This window comes from Archocentrus centrarchus, chromosome 16 (assembly GCF_007364275.1).
Source record: "Archocentrus centrarchus isolate MPI-CPG fArcCen1 chromosome 16, fArcCen1, whole genome shotgun sequence".
Taxonomy (NCBI): Eukaryota; Metazoa; Chordata; class Actinopteri; order Cichliformes; family Cichlidae; genus Archocentrus; species Archocentrus centrarchus.
Window position 1 is genome coordinate 24,807,607 of NC_044361.1, and position 18,634 is coordinate 24,826,240.

An 18,634-nucleotide genomic window follows, 5' to 3' on the forward strand; every position below is an offset into this window, starting at 1 on the left:
GTTCAGCCTAAGGGGAAAGAGGGAGAGAGAAGAGAAGAAGCAAAGCAGGGTGTGGGTTAGAAAAACTATAAGTATAGTAAGCTCCCTGTTATGACACACAAGCGCGCCCTTCATGCATACAGGGAGAAGTGAGGGAGACACAGAGAAGACAGATCAGCAAGATGGTAGCTCACTGAGCTGTTTATATTTACATGCAAGCTGAAGCATGTTTGAACTGACAAAACTAAACACACAGCACGGTTTACTCTGATCACAGGTAAGGTAAATGAATAAAGATTTAGGAGTCAGTTTAAGTCAGATGAATAACACAGATGTCACAATTAGTTCGTGAATTTGTCTGAAGTTTGTAAAATATATGAATCTGTGTTTACCAAGAATTTAAAGGAGGACTGCACTTATTCAGCATCCATTTCAACCTAATTGAAACGGGTGCAGCAGAAAAACAGACACTGGACTGTTAATTCATACACATTTGCACATGGCACGCACGTGAGCCACAGCTAAGCAACAGACAGTCTGGTAATTCAGGTGTGTTATGCTAGGGGCAGCTAATGTAGCTGCTGGTCTCAAATTGAGATGAGGAACAGGCCACAGAGCTCTAAGCTCACTTCTAACACCACACCCTCAGATTGTTTTTCAGTGTCAGACTTGTAATCTTCAGTCCCAACAGACGCCAACATACTGTAAGGACTGTGATGGAGGAAGTATTCACATCATTTACTCAAATACAACTACTTATACTACACTTTAAACACACAGTCCTGCACAGTTGAGTATGTGTTGCACCCATGAAAAAAAATTAAAATCACCAAATCTTCTCTGTCAATGCCAAACAGCTTATTCTGCTATTGACTGTTGTCATGAGCTTCTGGTTCCACCGGTCCTGACAATCAGGCCTGTCATCACTGGAGGCAATCTCAATGCAGAGAGATATCAAGATGAGACTCTGCAACCAACGGCAATCCCATATCTCCACAGTCTGGGACCGAACTCTAGCCTCCAAAATAACAACGCTCGCCCCCACAGAGCAGGTTTAGCAGAGACTACCTCCAGAATTTGGGAGTGGAGAAGATGGAATTGCCTGCCTGCAGTCCTGACCTCACCCCCATTGAACACTTGTGGAATCAGCTTGGAATGACCAGCACAACTGCATTGGCTGACTTGTGATAAATGCTGGTTGAAGAATGGGATGCCATCCCACAGCCGTGTGTGACCAAGCTGGTGACCAGCATGAGGAGGAGGTGCCAGGCTGTTGTGGCTGTGTATGGTTCTTCCACATGCTACTGAGGGCCCTGCTTGTTAAATGAATAAATTGTTAAATTACCGATATGCCTTGGTTCTTTAGACTTCAATCATCCAATCCAATAAACGACACCAAACAAGACTCAATAGCAGAATAAGGTGTTTGGAATTGATAGCGAAGACTTGGCAAGCTTGTGTTTCAGGTGTGTCACACCCTGGCTCAAAGTATGTGGCAAAAAGAGGGTGACCACTCAGAGTCTTAGGATGGCATTAAATTACTTAATTAAATAAAAGATTAGTATGAGTGGTTGTCAGCACATCAGTGTGTATGCTATATCTGAGTGCAGAGTACAAGAGAAACCAAATGGGGATGGGAGAGGAGCAGAAAAAGAGCCCCCAAGAAGTTCTGGCAGTGATCCTTTATAGTGCCCTGAGCCCCACCTGCTCAGGTAGGCTGCATCCTAAATTGGGTCAGCTCTACCCACCAGTTACCTCAAAGAGATGGACACAGGCAACAAAGAAAACAAGGCCAGCACTGTGGCCATCACAGCAGATGCAGAAAAGTCCAACTACAATTTATATTTGTTTTCATTATGGATTAATGTAATGATTTCACATTTTTTAATTCACAAAACAGTGAGAAATGCTACCAAACGGGGTCAAACTGTTATTAAAATAACTGCCAGCTTTCTGATATTTGCATAGCTGATTAATTAATTGTTTCAGCTGTACTTGTTTGAACTGCTGAAAAGTTTAATTTATAACAGAACGTCCAGTATCATCATATACTGTAAGTAAAGAGTAACTATATCTGCCAGATAATGGCAGTGAGGGAGAAAGCAATGTTTCCCTTTGAGATGTAGTGGCGTACAAGTAGAAAGTAGCATGAAAAAAAACTCAAGTGGACCACAAATTTGTGAAATTTGTGTTTAAGTGCAAAAATGTAATTAAATGTATTTACATGTACACCACTGTTATGTCCAGGTTATTTCCAAAGACTCATAAATAGACTGATGAGTAAGTAGCTATATGTGTGTTTCCTGTGTAGCTCTTGACAGTCAGTATTTAACTTGTCCTACTTGTGTGTCTACTGTATGTTATTTGTAGGGTGTGTTGAATGTGGTTGCTAAAAGAGGTTTTCAGAATGCATTCAACTTACCAAGCAGTTTAGCAACATCTTAGAGTATCTACAGTTCCTTATAGTACTGTAACTTTTCCTGTACTCCCAAACTAGGAAATAGAATAAAACACTGCTGGCATAATTATGAAACAGCTACTCACACACTGACCTTTAAATCATTCAAACTTAAAAAAAAATAAAGCCTAACTTGAGGGATGAACCAGTGTTGTGTCGGCACATACCAGACAACTTAGCAAAGAACCAGCTTTTAATTGTATCTTTAGGCACAAAAACACATTATTTTTTTTTTTTTATGAAAAATGCCAATGATAGCACAGTTTGACAGGCACAAATTAATATTTTGTACCAACAAGGTGATTCCCAAAGAGCTGTTAGCTGAAAACTTGGCATATTTCAGCACGGTTTCCTTACAAAATTTGAAGAAACTGGACAAGTAGACAAAAAGAAAAAGAAAAGAAAAGAAAAAAAATAAGTGGCAAACCTAAAAACTATCTAAAGCAGATACTGTTCATCTGCTGAGGGGTGGCTCAAGACTTTTGCACTGTACCTCAGCCAAGCCAGTCAGATTGGGCTTCCACTTGGTTTAGAGAATGAAACTAGATATGTTTAAAGTTTCTCTTCCTTCTCTGCTCTGCTCATACTTTTCTCACATACTGTAGTTTCTCCTATCTGCTTCTTCACTTTCCTCAACAGACTGTCTTTCTTGCAATTTAACTGCACTTTTCACACAGATTTCTTCTGTTTCTTCTGCCTAGATGGATTCACTGCACATCACTACAAAGATGGAGGTTTTCAGCCATGCAGCAGCACATGGTTCTGGCAGTGTCCTTCTCCCACTTTGGTGCAAATTAAGTTATCAATGGTACAATGGTGCAGTGGTTAGCACCACTGTCACCTCACAGTAAGAAGAGCCTGGGTTCAAACCTGCTGCCAACTGGTTCACTTATGTATAGATCTCCATGTTCTTGTTGTAGCTTCCTGGGGTCCTTCCAATCATCCATGCATGTTAAGATAATTGGCAAAAAGTCTCATGTATGGAAAAGATCCTTTCTGGCACTTTCCTGCTGAGTTTATAGTCTTACTTATTTTCAGTAATACTGAATAAAATATTAAGTCAATTTTGTAAATTTTGGTCATATTATGTTTCAGAAAGGAGGATTATAGGAGTCATTGGCTAATGACTCTTTTTGACAAGTTGTTAGCCAATGAGTGTTTGGTTTTACAGTCAAACCTGCTCCTCTTGCATCACATTTGTTTAAAAACACCAAAACGGATAAAAGAACTTAAAGACAGTTTAAACAGATGGATGAATCTTCCAATATCATTTCTAGGCAGAATTAATCTTAAGATGTCAGTACTCCCAAAAATTATGCTGTTTGTGATATTAAAATCAGAGGATATTAAAGTTATCAATAAAGCAATGACAGATTTTATCTGGGCTGGCAGGAAACCTAAAGTAAAATTAGCTACTCTACAACTGCCAGAGGTACAGGGGGGATGGGGCTTACCAAATATAGAGCACTTTATATTGGCCATTCAGGCCAGAATCCTCTCCTCCTGGGTTACCAGACGAGGCCGTCCACCTAAACTTACAGGCTGAACAAGGAGAGCACTGATCAGAGATGCAGCCAAGAGGCCCATGGTGACTCTGGACGAAATGCAGAGATCCACAGCTCAGGTGGGGGAATCTGTCCACAGGACAACTATTAGTCGTGCACTGCACAAATGTGGTCTTTATGGAAGAGAAGAAAGCCATTGTTAAAAGAAAACCATAAAAAGTCCCATTTGCAGTTTACCAGAAGCCATGTTGGGGACACAGCAAACATGTGGAACAAGGTGCTTTGGTCAGATGACACCAAAATTGAACTTTTTGGCCAAAATGCAAAATGCTATGTGTGGCGGAGAATTAACACTGCACATCACTCTGAACACACCATCCCCACTGTCAAATATGGTGGTGGCAGCATCATGCTCTGGGGCTGCTTCTCTTCAGCAGGGACAGGTAAGTTGGTCAGAGTTGATGGGAAGATGGATGGAGCCAAATACAGGGCAATCTTGGAAGAAAACCTGTTGGAGTCTGCAGAAGACTTGAGACTGGGGCGGAAGTTCACCTTCCAGCAGGACAACGACCCTAAACATAAAGCCAGGGCTACAATGGAATGGTTTAAAACCAAACATATTCATGTGTTCGAACGGCCCAGTCAAAGTCCAGACCTAAACCCAATCGAGAATTTGTGGCAAGCTCTGAAAACTGCTGTTCACAAATGCTCTCCATCTAATCTGACTGAGCTTGAGCTGTTTTGCAAAGAACGGGCAAAAATTTCAGTCACTAGATGTGCAAAGCTGGTGGAGACATACCCTAAAAGACCTGCAGCTGTAATTGCAGCAAAAGGTGGTTCCACAAAGTATTGACTCAGGGGGGCTGAATACTTTTGCACACCGCACTTTTCAGTTTTTTATTTGTAAAAAATGTTTTGAATCATGTATAATTTTCTTTCCACTTCACAATTGTATACCACTTTGTGTTGGTCTTTCACTTCAAATTCCAGTGAAATATATTTATGTTTGTGGTTGTAATGTGACAAAATATGGAAAGGTTCAAGGGGTATGAATACTTTTGCAAGCCACTGTATGTATGGAAATTGTGTCATAAAAGAAATAAACATTGTGAAAATTTAAAAAAAACAAAAACCCCCACCAAAATGGAGGTGGCAAAAATGCTCATCTCAAAGCTTCACAACGGGACTTCAGAAACCACTGGGTGATATCAAGGTAGCTACTGCCTATGGCTAGGCCACAGGACCCCCATGACCCCAAGCTGGATGAGAATAATGGATCGATTAATAGACTCATCTGTGTTCTGTTAAGTCTCACTGAGCAATTTTCCATTGATTAAAAAATGAGAGGAAAGACAAGATTAGACAACTCGCCAACATAACCCTAACATAGCTAACACAAAGTCAGAATACTTGGAGTTGATCATTATGTGGCTGTCTGATTACATAAACTGCTCATTAAAATGTTGCATTTTAATGAGCAAAAAAAATGTAAAGACATTCTGTGGGCTGTAGTTAGCTCAACAGATTCTATGACTAGCTCTCATCTTACACTGAATTTATCTAAATGCGCCAAACTACAGGCCATTTTTAGATCAATCGATCGATTAATCGTTTATTTCATCCCTAAGCATTTTCATTATTACAGTGATTTATAATCATTTTGGGGCCTTCACATACGTATTCCATTGAGAAATTGCAGTTCAAATTATTTTAGCAAAATATGGTCTTCATGTTACACTTTGTTTGAGTGATATATAAATTACATAATTAAGGATTCATCTATTATGCTAACTGTATTATTCAAAACGTAGTCAACCTGTAGCCAGAACCTTTCAGGACTGTATGGCTGCTATGGTACGAGTTTATGAAGCTCTGACACTGGAAGAACCGATTAGCATTATCTCAAATACAGCCTCACAGGGCTGCTGGCATAACTGCAGACCGTTAAATCTGGTTTCTGCTGATTTTGCACATCAATGTGAGCTTCCAGTATTTCTTTATCCAAGCCTCCAGTGGCTATGACGAGATTCATGCATCCATCCAATTCTACACAGATGTTTTAATGCGCTTCAACAACAGGGCTGTGCGTAGGCAGTAGTATAATAATTCTGCAGTCTTTATTTTCACTGCCAGATAAAGAAAATCCACCTTCCCAGGCTTTTTGCAATTAGCTATTCTTTTAGATTGACATCCTCCACCCCTCTTACACACACGCTGTAGTAAACTGTTCCTCTCTTTTCTTGTGGCAACAGCACCCACACTCCAACTCCAGATTTCTTCCCACAACAAAGCAAGCCTCTGATAACGGCTCCTGCTACTGATGTTCTCTTTTATCCTCGTGTTTAACTCATTCTCTCATGAACCCTAAATTGCTCGTTTTATTTTTTTGCCCACTATGCTATAAAATGCACAGACACGCACAAACGCTCACGCTGTAAATGCACCACAAGGCCCCCATCTCCCTTCTCAACCCCTACAGCTTCCAGAACACAATACCGTCATTCCCTGTTTTCCCTGTCCTGTCCTCCCTCCTCTGGTACTGTTTTCATCTTGGTTTATATATGACACTTTACCACAAGCTGTCTGACCACCCATTGCCATGACAACTGCCGGCAAACATTTATCAAGCCAAAGTAAGTCCAGATTCTCTCAACCACACGCTCAGCTCTGTGCGCGACTGCTGCTCAATGTGAATGGTTATGATTGTGTAGTACAGTATGTGTATGTGCGCAGTGTGTGCACATGTTGGGAAAAAGGAACTGAACTTGACACTACAGTGTTTTGGAGACTGTAGAGACATGCCAGCACTCAGAGCATTAAGGAAAGACAGTGATGTATGTCCCTGCCCCCCATCAGTTTCTCAGCCTCTTTAATTTACACATCTGACTTCTGGCACCTCTGTGAAACGTCCGTCAGTACAGATGTCTTGTTTACAGTCTGTTTCGATCATCTGCATTGAACTGACTCATAATGTTCCCCACTCATTCCCCTTCTTTCGCCTCTTCTTACACCCTTTCACAGATTTTCTCTCCATTATCTCCATCGTGTTCTGTTCTCATATCTGTCACCCTCTCGTGGGGAATGGGGGTGGACAAAGAAGAGGGGGAGTAAGAATGAAAGTCAGCAAATTATGGGAAAGTTAAAAAAAAAACATGCAAGAAGATAGCTGGGAGGATAATAGGAAGAATTTATGAATGAGCGGTGAAACAGAGTGAAATACACATGCATGCAAACACACCTGTGTTTGACATCTCAGTAAAAGCATAACAGAGTGTAACAGACATGGGATGCCTGGTGACCGCATCAGGGAAGCTCTGCTGAAACCATTAACATTACACACATACTCACTCACCTACATGCTCCTGTGTGACACATGCTCAGGCTTATAAACTCACACACAGGCACGAGCGTAAACACTGAGCTACTTTACAAATTAAAGATTACATGGTTAAAAAGGTGAGAAAAAATGCTGGCTTGTTCATGCGTTATTTAAACACGTAATGGAGTGGAATGTGTAAAACCAAACCACAGGCTGCTGGTGTTTCTATAAAGGGTATATGTGCCTGTGAGTGTAAAGCGTGAAACCTCCGTACTCCGTGCATTCCTCATTCATTCCTCGGGTTCTGAACAAGGGTGAAAATGGGCAGCATGGGTAATCACGCCACAAATTGCCGCAATTGGCAACATTTCCTTCTATAGATTAACTTCAGCGACTGTGTGAGATTTGAGACAGGTACAGATTTAACATGCCTTGCACAACACAATCTCTAAGTCTATTGATCTCATTTCGGATCGTGGTTGCATGCCATAACGCAGCGTTAACCCGCTGCTTATCAGCTGCAGTGTATGCAGACAACAATGGTCTTTTTCTTCACTTTCTGGTGAGTAGGAATGTCTTGGTTTGTTCTGTGCCACAGCGAACATGAGTACTGGAGGGGAGCTGATGTTCATGCTCCATGGAGAAACACACATGGCATAGGCACCTTATTAGGGGAACTTTAGACATCAAGTCTAAGAGATGGAAATGGCTGATATGACCACTAAGGTCATGTTACACAGCTGCCAGGGCTTGTATGTGTCAGCTATAAGCGGAGATGAACCAGTAACCTTTCAGATCTTAGTACACATATCTCTGATGGTAGTTGAAGGCCTCCAACAAAAATGAAATATGTCCTCAGTTCTAACAGAGATGATAGATTTACCAAAGGATCAGACTTTGAACCAAGAACCAGTACTTTTTTTTGGACTCATGCACAACTTCCTTTACCTTTGATTTATTTGGCAAATGGAGTGTGTCCAGGTGTTTTAAGATGCCTGCTTTTTTTTTTTCTTTATGCACAGAATCGTCTGAGGATTGTCTTCACGGTCAGTAATTTACTGTCACGCAGAGGAAAATGGGCCTCAGGGAGGCTGCCACACCACCATTGGCACATGCCGTCTGTTAAAGCTGAGTAAGTTACAATATCACCCAGTAAGAGAGTGCTGAGGGACAGGCAAGGACCCGGGCAGTGGAGAGACACCAGGCTGATTTTACATAGAGATGAACATACCCAGATGTGGGTTCACAGTATCAATGAATGAATAACTTACTTACTTATATTTATTCAGCAGCTTCACCTGAATTTAAACTGTCCTTTAGGTTTTTGTTTTCAGGTAAAATAAATAATAAATGGACTGAAATGTGTCTCTTACCTTTAAGAAGGAGGATAAACTCCAGGCACAACAGGTATTTACGCAGCTCCATTTATGAATCCGAATGAAAGAAGTCCCTCTCTTATGTTTTTTTCCCCCCTCGTTTGTTTACAAAGTGAACTGGTGGAAAGGCAGCGCGTTGATGCCCACCTCACAAAAATGCACACAGACACGCTTTTTTCAGCTCTCTCTCTTCCCAAGAGATGCGTAAACCCACGGTCAAACTGTGCCGCGGTGGCATCTGTGCGTGAGTGGGATTAAAGTTTAAGACCGATTCGTTTACACAGGCAGTCTGTAAATACTGATTTTAATCAAATAAACTTATTGAAAACGAGTCTTATGTTTAAAAAAAAAAAAATCTTAATGAGCAAGTAAAAACAAAAGAAAAAACAACAACTTTGTGACGCCTCAGTGACCCATGGCGTGAAAATAACTGCACCTGTCCCATCCAACAAGAGGCCGCAGTTCCGAGTCATTAAACCATTGCAAATGCGTAACACCTTCCCAAACAGGCAGTCAGCAGAGGGCTTTATCCCTCCGGTCTCCGGAGCGCGTCTTTGAAGCTCAAACTCTCCTCTGACAAAAACTCCGCTCATCAATCCCAAAATCTGAGGAGAGCTGTTGTGTGCGGTATGTTTGGTAACACGTTATTCATGATCCGCTCCGCTTATTCCCCTTATTTCAGCTTGCTTCTCTGCTCATGTAAATATGTGCCTCTAGTAACGGATTTCTCTCACGTTGAAATGAAAGAGCGCATTTATCCTCACAGCTCCCCTCCCTCCATCCACCAGACTCCTCTCTGAGCGACTGGTTCACAAACCTCAACCCCACATCTCCCCCTTTCTCTCCTTACACTCGTTTTTTTTTTTTCTCCCAGATAAACTCGGACAGTTTTACTCTCAAAATCTTGTTCACTTTTCTTGTTTTGTGATTTATGAATAAAGCGTCCTATTTCACCGGCTAGCCTATCCGACTTTTAGCACCACTTTATAAAGCTCCACTTTTATATGCGTGCCACCGGTGAGAGTAAGAGTCAGCTGCAGTTAATACATCATTGATAGATCCTTTTCAGAAGGGATGCGGTCATAAAAGGCAAAGCCGTCAATTTGCGCTAAACTGGCAAATCAAATATTTTATTAACGGGAAAATAATGATTAACAGCACTCAACGGGAGGCTCATAAAAAACCAGTTTCATAAACCCGGTGCTGCTTCTGCTATAACAGATCAAAACGTCTGATCAAAAAGTGGCATGAATCTGACTCATATGAAAAAGAACGAAGTGCTCTGATCCTGTCAAATTAAGTTGGTACAAACAAACAAACACTGTCAGTGGCGGTTTCTGATATGGGCGACATGGGCAGCCGCCCAGGGCGGCATTTCATCTAGGGCGGCATGACCGCCCCCCTCCCCCCAACGTATTGCGATCGCCGCAGCAACGCCTACCGCACTGCTCCACTTGTGGGATAATGGGCGCCCTCTGCTTGCTGTGTATTGCATGTAGCTTTCTGCCATGGTCTGACAGGTTGTAACAGAAGAAAAAGGGCAGGCGGGGGATTCTCTCTCTGTCTCGCTGTCACTGCTTCACTCGATCGTCACACACACAGCGCTGCCCCGCCCCCTTCTCCTCTCAGCCTGGGGTGCGAGTCGAGTGAAGCAGTGATGGCGTGAGACTGTGACTGTCAGCCGGGTTCATTCATTCATGCCTGTACAGTTTGGGCCTGGTTACAGCCAACAGTAACCGCTGAATTATAAATAAAGGCGACTTTTGCTGGCAGTCTCTCGCCAAACCTTTCATCCTCACGGACACTGCCATATCAAGATTAACGCGAAGTGTATGTCCTAATATTGAAAAGTTTTGCGAGATCTCGCAAAAGTAACTCAGGATCTCGCAAAACTTTTGCGAGATATGCAAAACTGACTTTTTTTTTTTTTTTTTCCTCCCATGTTCCACAGAATGAATCTGTGCGTCTAATAAAATTAGATGCACACAACTGATAGAACACAAAGCCAATTTCATTTATAATACTGTAAATATGGTCATTAAATCACAGTATTTGTGTGAACCCGAATCCTGATAAAAAAAATAACACAAATACGAATCTAGACAGTTTGGACAAATGTTGGTGGATGGCGCAGTGTTGCCAGATTGGGCAGCTTGTGAACACATTGGGGTGGAATATTATATAGATATTTCTATATAATTATAAAATTATATAGATATATAATTTTACAATAAAAACTTCCTAAAAACCTACCAAATATGGTGAAAAGCAGCCAAAATTTTAACAAGTTACCCAAAGCTTGTATATTTAAATATATATCACACCTGGTGCTATTAACATGAGTTTCAGTGGAGGTTTTGTTGTGTTGGGCTGGCAACTGTCAGTCAGATCTGACAACCCTGGGGATGGGCGGTGGTGGTGGCGAATTGTGGCAGATGGAAAGGAAAAGGTCAAAGCCATCAGGTGCACAGTTTAGGAAAAAGAGAAAAGAAGAAGAGGAGAAACAAGCAAAGATAAAGGTAAGCAGAAGCTGTGTAATATTTCAGTTTCTTCCATGTTTTTTCAAATAAAAATTTAAAAGAAATTCTGAGTGTGCCTGTGATGGTGGGGGGACCTTCTGTTAAAGCCTGTCTGTCAGACCATGGCAGAAAGCTACATACACCACACAGCAGTCGCTCATTACCCCCCCAAGTGTAGTAGTGCGGCGATCGCTATTGTGTGTGTGTGTGTGGGGGGGGGGCGCCGGCGGGGATGCTCGCCCAGGGCGCCAAACAGGCTAGGACCGCCACTGAACACTGTAGACAGTAAACCTTAATTTCAATGTCTTAGACTGGGAGGTGCATAAAAAAAACTATTAGAACAACTACTTGAGCTACTTATGTTTAATTCTTTACTAACTAATGATAAAATTTTAGTGTAAGAAAATTTAAATCCACGTGCCTTATAACGCGTGTTTAAAGCCATTCCTGAGTGCTCCAATTTCTGAGTGCTCCTTTGGTGAAATGAGTCTATCTTAAAAGGCATCTCTTCGGGAATGACAAGGGCGCCATCTACAGGGCATGTTGTGAGCCACCAGTTATTGTTTTTAGTCACCTCATCTCAGCCCCACTGAGCTACTGTAAGAGGGTTTGGGATAACATGTCATACATAAATTTTGAGAGTCTAAAACAAGGAGCACTAATGTTCTCGAGGTTTGTGGTGACGGACTACTTGATGTTTTTCCAGCTGTTATCCAACTCACAATGCTACACTAGCATAAAGTGGGCCAAAAAAGTAATCTGAAGATCTAATATAATCTGAGCACTGAGGCTTTTTTATAAGTATCTGATCAAAACCAAGAACACACATAAAATCTTGATTATTATCACATCCTTAAATTGCAGTCATGCAGTGATCATTATTTTTAGTGTTGGTTTGGTGTAACCACCTTTTATGATTTTTTTTTTTTTTTTTTGCATCTGTCCTGTTGTACAGATAACTGACCTTATCTTCTGTGCCCACCTGACCCTTTCCATTTCTCGGTTCCATCTTCGATTCTTGCACTCGCATCCTCTTATTGCATCTTAGTCCTCCCACCAGAGGGGTGGAGAGATAGAGACACGAGGAAGAAACAAAATGAGACATCTTTGCTTCAGAGATGTCATTTTAAACATGTGGCACATGTCTTCCCATTCTTCCGTCACAGCCTAATGCTTTATGATAAGATCTACAATGCAATACCAGTAACAGTGCTCGTGGCAAATTGTATACACTCACCACACACTTTATTAGGTACACCTTGCTAGTACTGGGCTGGACTCCCTTTTGCCTTCAGAACTACCTTAATTCTTCATGGCACAGATTCAACAAGGTGCTGGAAACATTCCTTATGAATTTTGGTCCATATTGACATGGCAGAATCACACAGTTGCTGCAGATTTGTCGGTTGCACATCCATGATGTGAATCTCCCATTCCACCGTGTCTCAAATGTGCTCTATTGAAATTGATATCTGGTGACTGTGGAGGCCATTTTAGTACAGTGAACTCATTGGCATGTTCAAGAAACCAATTTGAGATGATATGAACTTTGTGACATGGTGTGTAAGCCTCCTGGAAGCAGCCATCAGAAGATCTGTACACTGTGGTCATAAAGGCATGGACATGGTCAGCACCCATACTCACATAGGCTGCGATGTTCAAGGTGCCAGAACCCTGGAAAGAAAAAGCATGGAGTTGCTGCCATGTGATTTCCTGGTTAGATATTTGCGTTAACGAGCTGCTGAACAGGTGTACCTAATGAAGTGGTCGGTGAGTGTATATTTAGGGCTACTTTAACCCTTGTATAGTGTTCTTGGTTTTGTTGTTCAGCCAATTTTTAAAAGTAAAAAAGAAAAATAAACCTAAACAAATCTAAAAAAGCCTGCTGGGGAGAAGAGTGAACGTTAATAACCAAACCTTTATAAACAATTAGCCAAGTGCCAGCAGGTGTGCTTCCTCTCAGCAGGGTCGTCACACCTGCTGGGGAGGCTGTGCATCAGGAGGAGGAAGAGCAGGAAGTCTACTAATCGGGTGGTTGCTCCTCTAGCTTGCATGGGCAAAAAAGTGAACCCTGAGTTGCCTGGGGTACATTTACTGGAGTGAGACTGTTAGGTTAAAAGTGCTTGTGTGAATGGGGCTTGTAGTATAAGTGCTTTGAGTGCTCAAATCGAGTAGAAAAACGCTATATATATACCATGCAGTCCATGTTCTTATTAGTTTCATCTGTTTGCATATGTATTCCTGCCTTTCCTCTTGTGTTTGGTTGGTCCTCCTGTTTTCTTACCAGTGTTGTTCCTTCTGCTCTTCGTGCCCTCTTAGATCATGCAATGCTTTGTTGGACTTTTATCTTTGCAGATGTGTGCAGTGCCTTGTTAAGAAAATGTTTCATTTGCTCTACCTGACAGCCCCCTTGTGGATACACTGCTGTGTGCATGGGTTGGCACCGTGCCTCCCTCCACTCAAATATGACAATCAACTTGGCGTCATCATTATTAGGTCACATGGGCCCTGCAGTGTTTGCTTGTGTTTATTTTGTCTTGTAAGTAGGAAAGGCAGAAAAATCTTTATCACATTGTAATAACACAGTGTAATATAAGAGGGCAATTTAAGAGTGGAACATTCAGTACCAGTCAAAAGTTTGGACACACCTTCTAATTCAGTGGTTTTTCATTATTTAAAAATTGTCTGCCTTGTAGATTAATAATAAAGTCATCCACATGATGAAGAAATGCATGTGGAATTGTTTAGTAAACAATAAAGTGTTAAACAAACCACAATACGCTTTATGTTTTACATTCTTCAAAGTCAGCACCTCTTGCTTAGATGACAGCTTTGCACATCTGGGCATTTTCTCAGTCAGCTTTATGTGGCAATCACCTGGAATGGATTTTAATTAACAGCTGTGCCTTGCCAAGAGTTAATTTCTTGAATTTCTTGCCCTCTTAATGTGTTTGAAACCATTATTTGTGTTGTGAAGAGATCACATCTCAACATCAACTGTTCAGAGATGACTGCGTCAATCTGGACGTTATGGTCGAATTGCTCCAAAGAAGCCACTTCTAAGGCAGAACAACAAGGGGAAGAGAATGGCTTGGCCCAGTGAACACAAGTAATGGACATCAGACCAGTAGAAATCTCTCATTTGATCTGATGAGTCCAAATTTGAGATTTTTGGTTCCAAACGTCATGTCTTTGTGAGACACAGAAAAGGTGAGCGGATGGTACCTACCTGTGTAGCTCCCAGCTTGAAGTATTGGAGAGGAAATGTGATGGTATGGGGGAGCTTTGCTGGTGACACTGGTTGTTTTTTTATTTAAAATCCAAAGCACACTTGACCAGCACGGCTACCACAGCATTCCATCCCATCTGGTTTGCACTTAGTGGGGCCATGGTTTGTTTTTAAACAGGACAATGACCCCAAACACACCTCCACGCTATAAAAGGGCTAATTGACAAAGAAAGAGGGTGATGGAGTTTTTCTTCATATTTTGGTTTGCTTAATGCTTTTAAGTTTACTACATGATTCCTTTTTATTCCTTCATATTAATTTGCAATGCAGAAAATATAATAAAAATAAAAACAATGAATGAGAAGGTGTGTCCAAACCTTTAACTGGTACTGTATATATACCAATAATGCATGATAAAAATACATAATAATACGACATAATACAGTGTATTTACAGGACAAGATGGGGATAAAAGTTGTTTTTCTGTTAAATTTCTCAAAAGTTACACACTTAAAATTACTTAAAGCATAATTATTTCTTCTTTCCTGTAGAAAACCTGAATTGTTACTACCTGTACACCTGTGGGCTCCCCTGCCTTGGGCATCTATAGTTCACATGTCCAGATAATGTTGAGATATTAAATTTGCAGTTTTACTTCATCAATGTGGTTTCAGCTTAGAGGAAACAGTCACTAAGAGAGGCTCGTGTTTCTTACTTTACACCGCCCTGATATTGTTACACCCCCCCCCCCCCCCCACACACACACACACAGACACACATGCACACACACACACACACACACGCACACGGACGCACACACCTGATAAGTGTCCAAAAAGACTGACTTCCATTATTTGCAGTATTGTTCACAGGGAGTAAAATTAATGCAGTGATGTAAATATTTGTATTTTTTCCTTCATTGTCATCAGCAGCTGTTAGATAACTGCATGTTTCTCTCTCCCATTACTGAGGTACTTGAACAGTAACATGCTTATGTAATTTTTTTCCTAAATACCTCTGTGAAAATTGGTCTTACTTCCTTAGTGGGGTGCAAAGAGAACCTGTTACCCACTTTCTGCAGGATGTGTAAAGTTGTCTTTTTGACCCTGTTTTTTGGCCCTCCTCAATAAGTGAATCACTGAACTTTGCAAAAATAAATGTATGCACTTCTGTCACTAGTATTTGATTGTAAATAATTTCATATAATACTTTTTGATATTGTGTTTAAGAGTGTAAATAATGCTTTATTCAATGCAGCTAGTGCTAAAAAGGCTGCTGCTGCTATTCCATTTATAACCACATGGTGTCGCAGTGTTTCTGCTCTTGTAATTCCCTGGGCAGAGTTGGCTGAACAGCCTCATATTGTGCACGTACACTCTGTAACCGCTCTTGAAAACTGGTGGTCTCCTTTTAAAGCTAATTGCATAGCTCATCCGAGGCCAGCTTGCCTTCTGACTGTCAGTGCAGTGTCTCATGATGGTCAGCTGATGTCAGATTCATATTATTCTGAATTACTCCATTCACACTTGAAGGAATGCTGTGGAATCTCTCTTTTTTTCTGTCTCTTGCGAGCTGGAAATCAGCTTTTCCAGGCTCATCATGTGGTGATGGGTTTCTGCCAGTGGCAGCACTCGGTGCAGTGGGTTTGCAGCGCAAACTCATAATTGGCCAGCACATCTTGAAGGACTCCATTTGTGTTGATTCATGGGTCCATGAGGTAAAGTTAATGATTATTGGAAAACTGACCTCACTCTCTCCAGCATTCCCCTCACATTTACTGCGCAATTGACATTGGTCTTCATCAGTGTCCTTGACATTATTGCCTCCACCTTCTCTCTCCATCTACTGTCTTCCTCACAGAGAATCCAGTGAGAGGCATTAGATACTCCCATGACATCCATGCACAGTGACTCAAAGAAACACCAAGCCAGTATTATTTTTGGAATTATGTATGCTAGCATGTTTGGCACGTGTTGGTTTCTGTTACTCGATTGGCAACATAGTTGTGCGAACTGGCAGCTGCATCTAAAGTCAGATACACCCGCTCTCACGAAACCAAACGTCACTGTACACAATCACTGAGTCTTGCACTGAGGTGAAACCAGTGTGAGAGCCAACTCTCTCTCTCTCTCTCTCTCTCTCTCTCTCTCTCTCTCTCTCTCACACACACACACACACACACACACACACTGTTTCACACCAGTTGGCACTATGCAGGAGCCCATTAACATCAGACATAAAATCAAACTTTGCAGAATCATGCTGCTGTGACAACACAACTTAAATCAAAGCTGAGTAGATAACTTTTATAGCCTTTTGAAACCACTGCTGCACATTAAATATATTTTATTTATTTTATTCCCTGTATTGCCTAAAAAACTGATGATGCACAAGTAAGCACTGTTTTACTATTTCTAGATCTTTGCTGCAACTTTAAAGATGAAGACTAGCAAGACTTTGGTGATTTTTGGTTAGTTATCCCATGCATGTTTGATTATTATTCCTGATAGTATATTAGACTGATCTACATTCTTGTATTTTCAGGTCAAAGACTGGGTTTTAAACTGTGGAACTGTGAGTTCAGCAGCAGGAGCTGTATGTTGGATTGATGTCTGCTGCTCAGTATGTCTGCTTTCCAAGCAAATGCGCATTTCAGCATGAGCTGAACACGGAATGCCCACTGGGCGTATTGCATTAGTTGGCGGCTCTGTGGGATATTTTGCCTGTTGTATCATACGTAAATCAACGTCAGACCTTGAGTCTGGCTCTGTAGATAGATAGATGCAGGGCTGTAGGAGACTATAGCACCAGTGTGTTACATTTTATCAGTACAGTACAGTAACTGTGATTTGTGGCTCGTTAGACAGTAGTGACAGTGTGGTGTTAGTAGACAAGCCTTTTTTCCTTTCTATCATCAGGTGCCCCTGAGACGTCACTCCTGTTGGGTTTGGTTGGAATTCTGCCAGTGTTTTATACTAACATTTATCATAATGTTTTTCTGTCAGTCTGCATGGCCTCTCAAAGGATCCGGTACAGTGCCATCATCCATGTTATGCTAACTGGTGTTTCTTTGGGTTTCTAGTTTGTCCTGCATTTTGTCTCTGTCATCATATTTAGGATTTCAGTAGACGTTGGCAGAAAGAAGAAAACAACCTGAAATCCACACAATCAATGAATTTGAGAATGCTGGGCTATTCCTTCAGTCTGCTTTTTCCTTGGTTGATTGGCTGATACTGCAGGGAAGCAAATTGAGAAGAAGCAGAAAACAGGTATCGAGGCTAGTCAAATGGCTTACCCAATGACTGGCAAGGTTCCTACCCTGCAACTTGACAGTGTACACATCAATAAAATGGATCACATATATCTTCTCTCCCCAGTATAATGTGTGAATGCTTTGCTTTTGTCTTCATAAAAAATATAGCTTAATGACAGCACTGCAGTCTCTATTCAGCCAGACCAGTTAACATGCCAAAGAGCAGAAAGAGCCTTTGTAGATGATGATGAGACTTGTGATTGTAATTACATCACAGATGCTTAATGCTGTGACACTCTCATTGTTTTGAAACTTTGTTTGCAGCTGGTTGAGTTGGTCGGGTTTTGTCCTAATCCACTCTGTTGGTGGCTGTGCCTCCTAACTCCAATCATAAACACAGAAAGCTGTAATGTGTGAGGCACAAATGTGTTGTGCATATGGTAGAATTGACAAATGTGTTGAGTATCCATGCTGCTGTAAAAGTGGTGGCTTGGTTGTTTGAAGAACAAACTAGGGAAGAAGAACAAAATGAGAAGATGAGAAATTTCTTTGGGATAAAGTGGAACTGTTAATCAGAGTAGCACATGAAGACTGGGTGCTGTTGGGAATACGGTGGCATATTTAGATTGGTACTTGGTCAGAGGAAGCCTTAGGATTGGAGTAACCGCACGAGAATGATGAAATCAGGGAGCCTAGGTATAATTACTGGTTTAATTTTTGTGACAGCAAAGACCAAATGAGGAAACAAGTGCAGACATATGTGTCATTGTTTCCAAAAGTCTCAGTTTCTCCCAGTCCTGACTGAACTGCATGCCCGGAGATTTCCGAGTAAAACTGGGTCAGCAGAGCTAAAAGTAGTACACTGGTCATTAAATGTAAATGAAGTTGACTTTTTAAACATTAAAACAAAAGCTTATTGGTGGGCCTATAACTGTTAAATTGTGTTTTTGCCTTGTTTGTGCATCCATGAAGCCATGACAGGAGTGGCGTGTTTGT

The 18,634-nt window shown here is 41.3% G+C and overlaps 1 protein-coding gene across 2 annotated transcripts in view; it reads right to left on the minus strand.

The window, feature by feature from the left end:
- Positions 1-9,356, minus strand: part of itga10 (integrin, alpha 10) — a 31,906-nt gene extending 22,550 nt beyond the window's left edge. For both annotated transcript variants that reach the window (XM_030749852.1, XM_030749851.1), the window contains exon 1: positions 8,635-9,356. In XM_030749852.1, the coding sequence (XP_030605712.1) occupies positions 8,635-8,686 (52 nt within the window). In that variant the 5' untranslated portion in view covers positions 8,687-9,356. The remainder of the gene's footprint in view (positions 1-8,634) is intronic.
- Between the last annotated feature and the right edge of the window lie 9,278 nt (positions 9,357-18,634).